This window comes from Montipora foliosa, chromosome 9 (genome assembly GCF_036669935.1).
Source record: "Montipora foliosa isolate CH-2021 chromosome 9, ASM3666993v2, whole genome shotgun sequence".
Lineage (NCBI taxonomy): Eukaryota > Metazoa > Cnidaria > Anthozoa > Scleractinia > Acroporidae > Montipora > Montipora foliosa.
In genome coordinates this window covers 36,463,117-36,475,616 of record NC_090877.1, presented here as the reverse complement: position 1 = coordinate 36,475,616, position 12,500 = coordinate 36,463,117, and the positions used below count along the sequence as shown (strand labels likewise).

At 40.0% G+C, this 12,500-nt stretch overlaps 2 protein-coding genes and 1 pseudogene across 3 annotated transcripts in view; 2 read left to right on the top strand and 1 right to left on the bottom strand.

The window, feature by feature from the left end:
• The window catches only part of LOC137970181 (uncharacterized), a 15,341-nt gene that overhangs the window by 181 nt on the left and 2,660 nt on the right, over nucleotides 1-12,500 (top strand). Inside the window, exons 1-7 of one of the 2 annotated variants that reach the window (XM_068816700.1) lie at nucleotides 1-1,125; nucleotides 1,605-1,736; nucleotides 2,959-4,146; nucleotides 4,435-4,987; nucleotides 5,354-5,708; nucleotides 11,719-11,767; nucleotides 12,026-12,500. The exon at nucleotides 1-1,125 is cut by the window's left edge and continues 181 nt beyond it; the exon at nucleotides 12,026-12,500 is cut by the window's right edge and continues 2,660 nt beyond it. In XM_068816700.1, coding sequence (XP_068672801.1) covers nucleotides 222-1,125; nucleotides 1,605-1,736; nucleotides 2,959-4,146; nucleotides 4,435-4,987; nucleotides 5,354-5,708; nucleotides 11,719-11,767; nucleotides 12,026-12,342 — 3,498 coding nt within the window. In that variant the 5' untranslated portion in view covers nucleotides 1-221 and the 3' untranslated portion in view covers nucleotides 12,343-12,500. Of the gene's footprint in view, nucleotides 1,126-1,604; nucleotides 1,737-2,958; nucleotides 4,147-4,329; nucleotides 4,988-5,353; nucleotides 5,709-11,718; nucleotides 11,768-12,025 lie in introns of both variants that reach the window. The other variant, XM_068816699.1, reaches the window with a different exon arrangement.
• On the top strand, nucleotides 6,096-8,600 carry LOC137970189 (putative nuclease HARBI1; annotated as a pseudogene).
• LOC137970451 (myb/SANT-like DNA-binding domain-containing protein 4) lies at nucleotides 9,224-11,154 on the bottom strand. The gene is made up of 3 exons (XM_068816969.1): nucleotides 10,721-11,154; nucleotides 10,560-10,602; nucleotides 9,224-10,222 (listed from the first exon to the last, which is right to left on the bottom strand). Exons 1-3 carry the CDS (start codon nucleotides 11,140-11,142, stop codon nucleotides 9,794-9,796), a joined length of 894 nt encoding a protein of 297 aa, XP_068673070.1. The 5' UTR covers nucleotides 11,143-11,154; the 3' UTR covers nucleotides 9,224-9,793.

Below are 12,500 nucleotides of genomic sequence, written 5' to 3'. Positions count from 1 at the left end.
CCTGCACAATCTTTTGTTTTGGGTTCGCAAGTTAATTTCGAATAAATTAGTCGAAACTTTTGATTGGTTATCCTGCCGAAAAAAGCGTGTTTTTGTCGGGTTTTGTGCAGGGTAAAGGCCAAAAAAGCGAACAAAAACATGAAACAAAGAAACTTGTCGAGTTTCATAACCAGCCTACATCTATTAACTATGCTTAGCCTCAAACCCAACCGTATTTTGGGATGTCACACACCGCAAAACACGAGGGTTTTTACGCAAGGCACGAAGGTAATTATCCAAAATTAACGAACATAATTCTAGTAGTACCAAGAATAAATCATATCAATAACGTGACAATATATGTGGTGCTGGAGAGAGCCGCCTTCGAATCTTTGCGTCACTTCCGGTCGAGAAGGACTGGGGAGGCTAACATTCAGAAGAAACAGGTCGAATTCTCGGAAACTCAACCAAATCAACATTTGTTCGTAGCAGACTGTAATTGGCTTGTTTTTATTTTTAGGATAAATATGCCTTTTATCGATAAAAATTCGCCTTGCGCAAGAGCAATTTACAAATGCTCAAGATGCTGTAGAGTTTTCGACGGATTTGATTCCAAAGAGCGGTTAATACAGCATCTGGAACACAGCTCAAGTCATCGCCTCCCACATGTTTCAGAAACTTGCACTCATTGTCGACGATCGTTCTCGGATACCAATGCGTTAATTCAACATCTACTAAATAACAAAATCCATTCGAAAGATCTTCATCATGCGGCTTGCACCGGGAGATTTCAAGTTGTTAATCGATTGATGCGACAGGAATGGGCAGCATCACTGGGAGATTCCCATCGTTTACCAAGGAAACATCAAACAGGCTATACGCCAATGCACTGTGCGGCTTACGGTGGACATTATCATTGCTTGAGGATTATGCTTGGTTGGCAGGATGGAGATCCTAATGTTGTTGATCCAACTGATGGCAGAACACCTGTTCATCTGGCCGCTTGGAAAGGCAATTCCAATTGCTTTAAATTACTCTTAAGGAATGGAGGTGATATTCATTTACGTGATAAGAGTGACAAAACACCAGTTGATTTGATTCAAACGAGTGCCACGTGCTGGTCCGTGCTTTTATCTCATGTGGCTGGTGAGTTTTTGTCTGAGTATTTTTCTTAATTTTGCGTACTGTTATCAATCTTGTGAAGGCTTTCTAGCTTCGTTGTTGGTGTGTACGTGTTCTTTCGGATCAGACATATTTGGGCTGGCTCATCTCCTGAATCAGGGAATATTCCTCAAGCCTTTATTTGATCGATTTCCTTGATAGCCAACCTCCCTCTCCACCCACATTGTCATCTTTCGTTCTTTTTTTAAATCTCTAGTGACTGTCACTTTTCTCGCTCTGGAAATGTCTTTAAAGGGTTAACGTTCCGTCTCTGTGTTGCTTTTTGTTGATCGCCATCTTTCATTTTTATATCACTCGTGTTTGAATCGATTCGAACAGAACAGAGCGTGAAGTGAGTGCGTCTTCTTGTTAGTAACAGTTGTCTTGAATCCGATTGGACACGCTGGTGCCTTATTTTGATGAACTGATGCGAAGGTAGCCTAAAATATGTGGATTATTTGTAGCGAGGCAACTTTGGATTCTGAAAGCTCCCGCTTGGAAACCAGTCCTGACAGCACATCCACACGCCAGTGCTGGTGTGGAGCAAAGCAGTCAAGATGTTTGTCCTGTCCAACAAGCTCAGGTTGCCAGTGAAGGTAACATATATCAGTGCATGCCCCATTTTAGTCAGTTGACATTTCTCTTTGTTGGAAACTGCATGAGAGCTCATTGTTGAGCTTTGAAGTGCTACTATGACCAAAAAGTCATCTTTTTATTTTTTTAAGGATTTCAAAACTATGTTAACTAAACTCTGAATGACTCAAGTTTTAAGCCTTGATTAAAAAAAATATACCCCTTTATCTTAACTGGAATTTTCCTAATTAATGGTCCGCCATTACTAACTTCAAAATCTTGAGAGAGCTGGATCGAGGAGAAAATGATGTGAAAGACTCAATAGTTTTAGAATGCAATGCGTGTGTACTTGGCTTGTTTTATTATGTTCAGCAGGGGAGTTTCGGGCTTTTAGACTCTCGCATATATAATGAGCTGCACTTACAAGCTGAAATTTTAAGCCAGTGAGTCAATGACGTCACTTTTCCCTAGATCCAACCCTGTGAGGTCCAATCAGTCAGTTTTGAACGTGATTAATGGCGGACCGTAAAATCCAAAACTTACACTCAAAGTAAACAGCCTTTGGATAAAAATAAAAGTTCAAAATTTTGCCAGTCAAATGTTAAGCAATCATACTTTCAAAATCTGAAGGAAAAAAGGAAGTGATTTTTTTGATCACTGTAGCACTTTAAGTGGTTCGTGTTAATCGTTAAAAAGTGTAGCACGTGATTGAGCGAAAGCGTGTTTGGGTGTTTGAGCGATATTTAGTAAAAATTTGTTAAAACGGGTTGGGCATTTAATGATTTTTTTAGCCTTTTGATCCTGGTTACATGAGAGGTTCAAGTTCAACGAGTTACAAGTGAATATGGATTGTGTGATTGTGTGATTGTGTGATACAGTGTTTTCAACAGTTTCTTAGAACAGGGAATCAGAAAGTAATTTCTAATTTAACTTTGTATCTTTAACTTTCTTGCAATTTTTGACTTTCCTACTCATTTGTCTAATTTCTCTTCCCTAGTAACCCGTCATTTCTTCCCGGCCTAGCTCGACTTTTTTCCCATTCTCTTCGCCTTCCAGAATCGTTGAAGAACGTTATCTTTTACTCGTTTATTACCAGTCTTATTTCCGTACCTCTTCTCTTTACTCTTCTTTCGTACTTGTACTTTTTCCTTTTCTTTTTTCCTTTGTATCTTCGCACCCTCGCAGCATTTTTTCTTTTAAATGGCTTTTTCTGTTGTCAGTTTGTTTGTTTTTCGCCCAACTTAGAACCATGTAGTGAGCCTTTTGAAGTTCTCGCCAGAGGAGAAGCTACAGTTCGCATATTTAACCAGGCGTTACGTGAAGGTAAAGCCAAGGTGGGTCGCATGCAGCTCACTGTGGTTGGCAATGTTGGTGCTGGAAAGACAAGTTTGGTGCGAACTCTCAGTGGTGAAGAGTTTGTGGAAGAAAGACAAGAGACACATGGAATCGAAACGTCAATGGTTGAAATTACAGTGCTTGATGATTCGTGGCGTTCTGCCGATTTGAACCGTTCTCACGTAGATGACATATTATCCGACAGAGTGTGCCAAGGAATAAAGAGTGCACCTGTAAGTGGTCAAGGAAGAAGTGTTATAAAATCGAGGGCATCTGATCCAGGTCCATCCTCACTCTTTAGTCGGCTTCCCAGCATTGAGGCTCCACCCACAATCGAGAGAGATACAAGTATGATTCCAGTTTCCCCTCCCTGTGGATTCCGTCAAAGATCTCGAAGTGAGATATCCCCTCCGCGGGATTTGCCAGTGGAACAGATTACCAAAAAATTGAGCGAAATCCCATTTAATTACACGGAACGAAAATACACTAAAATCAGCGTTTGGGATTTTGCGGGTCATCCTTTGTACGAAGCAATGCACCATGTTTTTCTGAACAAGCGTTCCTTCTTCCTTGTTGTCACGAACTTGGTTCGTTTGTGCAGTGTTAACACCAGAGACGAAGCACTAGAGGAACTCCATTTCTGGCTAAATTCAGTTCGCGTCCACACTCTCTCAGAAAATCCTATTTTCCTAGTGGGAACACACCGAGATCAAGTAAGTGAGCAAGATATTTCTGATGCAAAGAAAACTTTGTATGATGAATTTGTTAAAACCTTTGGTCATCAACTGGTCCGAAGTCAAGACAAGGATATTTTATTTGCGGTTGATAACACTCTTGGCTGCGAAGATGATGGGACTATTCTGTTACGAAAAGCAATTGAAGAAGAAGCCTCACTGCTAGATGATGAGTTACCAGTGCTGTGGCTTCATTTTGAAGAGAAAATTCTCAAGTACAGGGAGACTGAACCGGAATGCCTATCCTGCGTCCCCAAGTCCTTTCTACGAAAGATGATCGAGAGTGATTTTCCAGACGTAGATCAAGAAACCTTCTCAAGCATGTTGAGCTTTTATCACGACAGTGGTGTCATCATTCTTCCAGGTAAATATAGACAAATGTTTTAGGCACTTTTTCGCGTAATTTTAGTTCATTTCGTGACAACATTACTGTTTGATTGACGAAAAGCCTTTTTCACTTTCTGGATAAATCATAATTAACAAAACATTTTTCTTTTGTCGACTTCTACTTATATAAAAAAAAAATGGTCTTCTTTTTGCATAATAGAAGAGTTGCTTGGACCAGGGACACACAACTCCCACGTTAATGATGTAGTAGTGATCAATCCTCAATATCTGGTGGATGTAATGACTTGTCTTCATGATATCCCAGATCGTTTGGATATGGATCGTCTGCACAGTGACCAATGGCAGGCCTTACAAGACAGAGGTATAACAGACATTAGTTTTCTGGAGCACGTCTGGAAGGATTATGGCAGTCCAGGAGCTCATCAGGACAGTCCAGTTGCACAACTGATTGGCATCTTGGAAGCCTTTGGTATGCTGTGTCCCATGCCAACGTTGGGTGATGCGAAGAATCCTGAACAGACCGAAAGCAACAGCGGGGGGACGGAGGCAGGCACAAGCAAGTACATCGTCCCTTTGCACCTGAAAGACAGAAATATCAGAAGAAAATGGGACACGCACTGTCGCAAAACATGGAATTCCATTTGCAACCAAGATAAAGTTCTGGTCTTTGATTTTCACAACTTCCTGCCTCCTGCTCTTTTTAACTACTTTATTGTCAGGACTGGTGCAAAAAGCAAGTCCACTAATGGTATGACCCCAATCATAACCAAACAGATGGCTATCTTCTCTTTTGGAGACATTTTCTTTGTATTTATCGAGGCTCTTCAAAAACATAACCAGATCAAAATCAGTGCCAGGTAAGTTAGTTTATTTTTAGTGTTGAACATTTGTACTCCTGGCTGTCTTAGCCTGTATCAACCTCTTAAGGAATCTAGCAGTTATGTACGGCATTTTTATACAGTAAAGGCATTATTGGTGGATAAAGGTAAACCTTGGGAAATTTGTGAGGTGGCTGGCCGCGCGACAGGTGCTGAAGATAGTGTTAGATCACTTTCAAGAACATCAGTAACACACTCGGCTATTTTGATTTTGACTCGGCATTTTGACGTCATCTATGGTCTATTACTGAACAGACGCAAGGAAACATGGAATCTACTTACTTACTTGTATAATTTTTACTTTTGGTGGAATTTTTATTGCTATTTTGTGTTTTTTTTTGTTAGGTACAAGAATGGAAAGAAGCTGCATGAGTTATTTAGCATCTTGTTGTCAATAATGACCGACATTTGCCAGCGCCAGTTTAGATTTTTGAAGTTCAGCTTTGGTCCAGTTTGCCCTAACAAACGATGTCCCGGCGCCTCTTCTGACGGCAAAGTTTTGTCGTCCTCCGATGAATCCGATGACGGTGAGACGACGGACGGCAACTCCACTTGTGATGAGTCAGATGCCAGCGGTTGTGTCCAAGGGGAGTCTAGGTTTCACGTGATTTCCATTGATCCATCAGCACCTTCTAAGCCGTTATGGTGTAACAGAACGCCGGTGCATGAATTTGAAGAAATTACTCAGTGGTTTAGGGAGGTAAACGTATTCATTAAATTGAGAGGAGTACGATTTGCTTTTAACAACGTAACGTTGGAAGGAAACTCATTCTGAAGGGTTTGTTACATCAACACCTATAGCATGCAGAGCTGTCTTCAGCTGTTGCCCTACACGGTTTATATTTCTAGCAAATTTTCCTCTTTTTTTGTGTCATTAGCTTCGAGGGCCATTTGTGCAACTTTTCAGTGCGAATAGGTTTCCTCTTCGCAAGTGCCTCGATTGAATGGTTTAAGAGCTGCCCGGTTACCGGTTTTCAGTACCTTTGGTATGCCGTGCGTGGCGAAAATTCGTTGAATCGCTTTCAAAATTAAAGTTGGGGATCCCTTATTAGGTGTACGAATACTATAACCGATTTAACAACTGAAAGTGTAAGAACTATGGTAGATGAAGGACTATGTCGCTCACAAACCTGACGGCTTCTTCACCCAATAATGTGCGGGATTGCAGAAAATCACCTTGCATCTCATTTGCACCTTAAAACACAAAAGAGCACATTTTGTCATGCCCCGTTCCCGTCCAAACTGAATTTATTTTCCGCAATCCCGCACCTCAGAGTTCTTCACTCACGTAGTTTGTCGGTGTTTATTTTTGTTACATGTACTCTAATTAAATTAGAAGATTACGAGAATACCCTGGCCCCAGTTGTTCGAAAGCCGATTAGCGTTAACCCACGATTAAATAGTCCTAATCCACGGAATAAATTTACCCTTCGATTAAATTCTGTTGCTCAAAGCTTGATTAACACTATCCAAGGAATAAACTAAGGGTTAAATTTAACACACCTAGCGAGGTGGATTAACTCACTAATCGAGGGAAATTTTCTCCAAACAAAAAAAGATGGCGGACTTACTGTTTGGTGGTTTGGGCTTAATGCCTGGTCCAGTTAGAAGAAAAGCGAGAAAATTCAGGCTCCACGATGATTTTTCTTTAGACGAATACACTGACGACGAGTTGAGAAGTCGATATCGTTTTGGCCGAGAGTCAATTCAATTTTTGATCGACCTTCTTCGTGACGACCTTGAAAGGGCCACCGCTCGAAACCATGCCTTGTCAACAACTGTACAAGTCCTTGCTGCGTTGCGGTTTTTTGCCTCCGGAAGCTTTCTGCAAGTTATTGGAGATACCATTGGTTTGTCAAAGTCGACCGCGTCTCGCATCATCAGCAAAGTTTCCTATGCCCTCGCACAAAAACAAGTACACTTCATCAAGTGGCCATCGACCGAAGTCGAGATTGTTCAAACTAAAGGAGGCTTTTCGACAAGAGAGGGTTCCCTGGGCTGACTGGCTGTGTGGACGGCACGCACGTCAAGATTCAGGGACCAACCGAAAACGAAAATGACTATGTCAACCGAAAGGGGTTTCATTCAATTAATGTGCAAGCGATTTGCAATCACAAAGGTATGTAAAAATGGCATTCAACAAATTTAACGCAAAGTTTAAGACCGCAGGGGTTGTAGTACTTTTAATTCACTCTCAAGGATTTCCCTTTGGTATTACACTTTTTTTTTGATGTAATAATAAATTGATGTTTTACTTCAGCAAATTAATGCAGCAGTCAATTCCAGCAGTGTCCCACCCCCACTGCCACCCCCTCCACACCCAAGTAAAATGGAGGCAAATGGCCCACCCTCTGGCTCATTGAAAAAATGCTGCACTCAAGAAAAAATAAATCAACTGAAAGTGTAATCACCATTATTTTGTGACTCTTTTTTATAAGTGCATCTGTCCTTCCACTGTTCATTTGCTTTAATTTTACTTGTTAATAACAAGCCATATGTTGGTAAAAAATACCTAGACAGCACTACATGACAGTTGCTTTCGGTTTAATATATTTTAAAAATATTCCTTTACTTTATTTTGGCATGCACAGTTCATCAGTGTACATTCAACATTAATGCTTCGTTGTTATCAAAAGAAAAAAAGAAAAAAAAAGGAACCTTTTAAGTATCAAGGAAGAGAAGACACATTATTCCAACCTCCAAGGGACAGGAAGGAGAGGACCCTAGGAATGAGGTTACCATGATCCTTTAACAAATAAGTGCAAAATAAAAGATTTAATTACTTGCTTACATTTGATCCATATTTGATCAACAGGTAACGAAACTGATAACATGTTTGCACTCTCTTCCATTTGCAAGACCAAAACAGCTGGGGTATCAAGTGCCCTGGGGTTGTCCTGTGGGTAAGCAAATGGGCCAGCTCCTGTGTAGTGAAAAATTTTCAAAAGCCCCACCCCAGGAATAAAACCTGCGCAAATTTACATGTGAAGGAATTGTTACCTAATTGAGATTCTTTTTCATTTCAGGCATGTTTACAAACATCGTAGCAAGATGGCCAGGCAGCACACACGACAGCTTTATTTTCACAGATTCACAAATTGGCCAACAACTCAAATGCCCAGCACCAATCCCTGGAAGACGGTTTGCTGTTGGGTGATAGTGGCTATCCTTGCAAGCCCTACTTGATGACCCTGTACTTGAATCTTGGGACCAACAAGCAGACACAATTTAACAATGCACATGCACGTACGAGGGTGGCAATTGAACAAGCATTTGGCGTGTGGAAACGAAGGTTTCACCTGCTACATTTGGAGATTAGGATGAAGCCAGAAAAAGTCTGCATGATGATTGGAGCTTGTGCAGTTTTGCACAACATAGCAATCCTAAGGAACAAACCTCTGGATGGCCACGCTGAAGCTGATGATCAGCCTGATCCTATTTGCTATTGTGGTCCAGAAGATGGCAAGGTCATCAGAGACCACATTTGTAATACCTTTTTTTGACACTTTCCTTTTTGATCTCTATTTCCTAAAGAAATGTGGTTTAATAGACTTAGTGGTCCTTAAATTAAGTTATTGAAGTCCATGGGTCATCTCAGTCACTCCCATTTTTGTATTATTAAGTACAGTTAGGGGTATTGGTCTACTACAGTCTGTTGCAACAAGCTGGTTTGCATAATGCATTATGCAAACCAGCTTGTTGCAACAGACTGTAGTAGACCAATACCCCTAACTGTACTTAATAATACAAAAATGGGAGTGACTGAGATGACCCATGGACTTCAATAATTTAATTTAAGGACCACTAAGTCTATTAAAGTGCACCTAACCCCAAAATATTTTTTTTGCTAAGATGAATCTTTGCAACTGTTCGAAACGCATTGCGGCCATTTTTTCATTTTTCTAACAAATCCTGGCACTTTATAGGCTTCGAAAGTTGCGAAAATCCAAACATCTTTTGTTCACGACCGAGTCAGAAGGGGAGTGGGTCTATTCCTGATTTGACGTCACGATCTACTTTGCATGCATTTTTACAAAGAGTTAATGCAATGTAAATCAGTTTGTGACGTCAAATCAGGAATAGACCCACTCCCCTTCTGACTCGGTCGTAAACAAAAGATGCTTGGATTTTCGCAACTTTCGAAGCCTATAAAATGCCAGGATTTGTTAGAAAAATGAAAAAATGGCCACAATGCGTCTCAAGCAGTTGCAAAGATTCATTTTAGCGAAAAAAATATTTTGGGGTTAGGTGCACTTTAATTAAACTATTCAGTTATCTGAAAAGTGTGAAGATTTTGTAACTTGTTGATTGCCCATTTTTAATACTAACAACACTTTTTTTAATTTTGTAGAACAAGTTGTGGCTTCAAGTAAACCTGCCCCACTCACTTAAATAAATTATTTACTTGTAATATGCATTGAAATTTAAGACCACAACACATAATCGCAACATAAATTTGACTTCAGTTTACATGTTTGATTTGTTGTTGATTGATAATTATAACAGTGCACCCTTTTTTAACAAGAGTGCCCATAAATGCCAATGAGTTGTTTACTCAAAATGTGGCTGCAAGTAAATCTGCTCTGCACCCATAAATAATTGCACTCGTCACTAATGGAAATTTATCACCACAGTAATGCAATTATTAATTGCATATTAACATAATTGGAAATAAATTTGACTAAAGTAAATGTACATGAAAAAAATCCTTAACAATGATAAATTATTAATGACACAATCCTTGATGTACTGGGAGCAAGAGTATTTCATGTTCTTGTACTTAGGTTATTCAGTGGGGATAGTGGTGTCCCCTTGCAACACTTTTTGCTCCAAAAGATACACCTCCAATTCTAATTTTCTCTTTTTTAAAGTCACATTTTCTTGTTTCGCAACTAATGCCTTGAACTGTTGTTCAAGGACGTCATCATGAGTAGTTCGTTTTTTCAGTTTCCTTTTCTTCTTTTCTTCGTGAATTTCATCTTCAACATTTTCATCCATACTTCTGTAAATATTGGTCAATAGTTCAGCAGAAACAGTAGCACTTTCAATTGGTAATGTAGCTTCAGAGACTAGATAGAACAAAAATAAATTTGTATCAATTACTATTAATATTATTGTCTCATTATAATCACTTAATGGTTGTAACAATTTCATTTCCAACACTTCCAATGGTAAGGCACCAAATCCACTTGTGCAAATTAGCGAGTACAGTTGCTCCATTTAATTCAACAGAGCTAGCGTGTATCTAACAACTTGTCAATTTGCTCAATTTTTTGTAAGTTTACAAGGATTTGACCATTTACCATTCAAATTTAAGCTTAAGCTTACAACAGAAGCCATTATTGCTATTCATTTAGAATAAGCTAAAATTCATCATGTAAGCTGCTGTAGGATCCGCTAAAATGTGGTTCAGTTGAATGTAAACAACAAAGTTGCGCTGTCTTCGTGACAGCGTTGTCAATTTCAAATGTGGAATGTGAGGGAGCTTTTACAGTAAACTTGGAATGCGATAAATTTTAAGATATTAAATACAAAGACTTATCTTTTCCACGCACGTATCCAGACTTTTCGTTCGGTCAGAAAAAGTAAAGCGGCTGTCAAATCAAAACAACGTAGACAACGCGCCACAGAAAAATAAATATGGCCGGGCGTCTGTGTGCAAATATAATCACATGACAAGTTTCGTAACCTAGGAACAACCGTATTGTTTACATACCTGTCTCAAACCCATTCAAGCCGCTAAAACCTGGCGTGTCTTCAAACACATCAATAATCTCTCTGCTTGAGGCACTTACGGGTTTCGGCGGCGGCCCTCCTCCAGTCTTCTTCGACTCTCTTTTGAATTCAGAGAATTCTTTTTTCGCGGTACTGTGAAGATTTTTCCACTTGTCCTTCACCTCGGACACCGTACGGTTTGCTGTTCCCACTGCATTAACAGCTCGCGTAATTTCTTCCCAGATTTCTTGTTTCTTCTTGTTGGTGACATTATTTGTTAGTTTCGACTGAATAGTTTCAAGGTTATTTTTAACATTTTCAGTAATCACGCCAATTTCGTAAAGGGAAAAGTTGGGTTTTCGTTTTCTTTCTTTTGCTTCAGAGTTTATTTCTTCACGTTCCGCGACACATTCCGCCATTATTTTTCCCTTCAGGTATGGCCTTCACCTTCTGTATTATTTTTTTTCGCGCGCGTAGCCGCGAAGGGGCAAATAACTGGTTTTACTGGTTTAATCCGAGCTTAGTCGGGGGATAGTTAATCGAGGATTAAATCTGCTTTCAGGAACAGCTTTTTATCCTTGGATTAGTTATCCCAGGAATAACAAATTTAATCACGGAATAAACGCTAATCATGGGTTAGTTTAATCGGCTTTCGAACAACCGGGGCCTGGTGTATTACGTCTGGTCTGGAAGCATTGCACTTCTTCCTGGGCAGTATGAGACATCGTTGATGGAGGTAAAAACAATATTTCAGCCGGGAGCATGCGAGACAACAGCCTAAACCTTCCACTGTCGCTTTTGATATGCGAATGAATTTAAAGAAATACTACTCACAGCCGGTCTATTATTTGGAAAATAGTTTTACATTTCTTTTCGGGTGTCAGTTTTTGAATCAACCACTCATTGAAAGTTTAAATTACTGCTCGTGTTTTCTGGATCTTTAACTGTTTTGCAGGATATTAACCAATTTCTTTTCATTGCTTTACCTCCTCAAGCCACAGAACACTGGCTCAAAAGTTCCTGAAGATTCTCTTTGCTATTCAAGTGAGTAATTGAATAATGTACCCTCGTGGCTAGAGGTGGTTTTCAACCAATCTCTTCAGTGAGACCGAGTTGGCAAAGGTGTAACGTACAATTGCATGGTGGTGGAGGAACAAAAGAAGCCGATGACAGATCTTTTGTCTTCGTCCACCAACATGGCGGCAATGACGTAACGTGAAAACCACCTTTGATTCGGGTGATGTGTTTCCGACGGCTAAAGTGTGGCACTTCCCTGTTTAAAACCGCTTTCTTTGTTTCCAGTGCAAGTATCTAGTTGCTGTCTAGTCATGGTTGCCAAGAAGACAGCAGACAAATGGAAGTGGCTGGGCAGGTCCCTTGATGTTCCGGAGACAAAAATCAAAAACATCGAGGCAGAAAACGATTCGCAGGAAGAGCGTTGCTATCAAGTCCTCTACACCTGGCTATCAGCAAAGAGCTCTAAGGCTACCGCTTATTGCCTTCTGAAGGCTGTGCAAGACCTGGGCAATGCAGAAGCTATGGAGACATTCGATATTCACTTGAATGAATGGCATAGGAAAGAAATTTCAACGCAAGAGGAAGAGAGCAGCATAAGCTGAGGTTGTTTTCTCTATGTGGATCCTAAACTTAAAGTGCTACTATGACCAAAAAGTCAATTCTTCTTCCGTTTTCTTTAGATTTCAAAACTATGTTAACTAAACACTAAGCGACCCAAGTTTTAGGCCTTGGTTTAAAAAGGCACCTGTTTATTTTTACT

Bases quoted from the DNA above. Each gene is read 5' to 3' on its own strand.
- LOC137970451 (XM_068816969.1), bottom strand. From the start codon at position 11,142: ATGGCGGAATGTGTCGCGGAACGTGAAGAAATAAACTCTGAAGCAAAA. The intron at 10,603-10,720 runs GTAAACAATACG...TTGATTTGACAG, and splicing joins AATGGGTTTGAGACAGGTAT to CCGCTTTACTTTTTCTGACC. The intron at 10,223-10,559 runs GTGGAAAAGATA...AATTAAATGGAG, and splicing joins CGAAAAGTCTGGATACGTGC to CAACTGTACTCGCTAATTTG.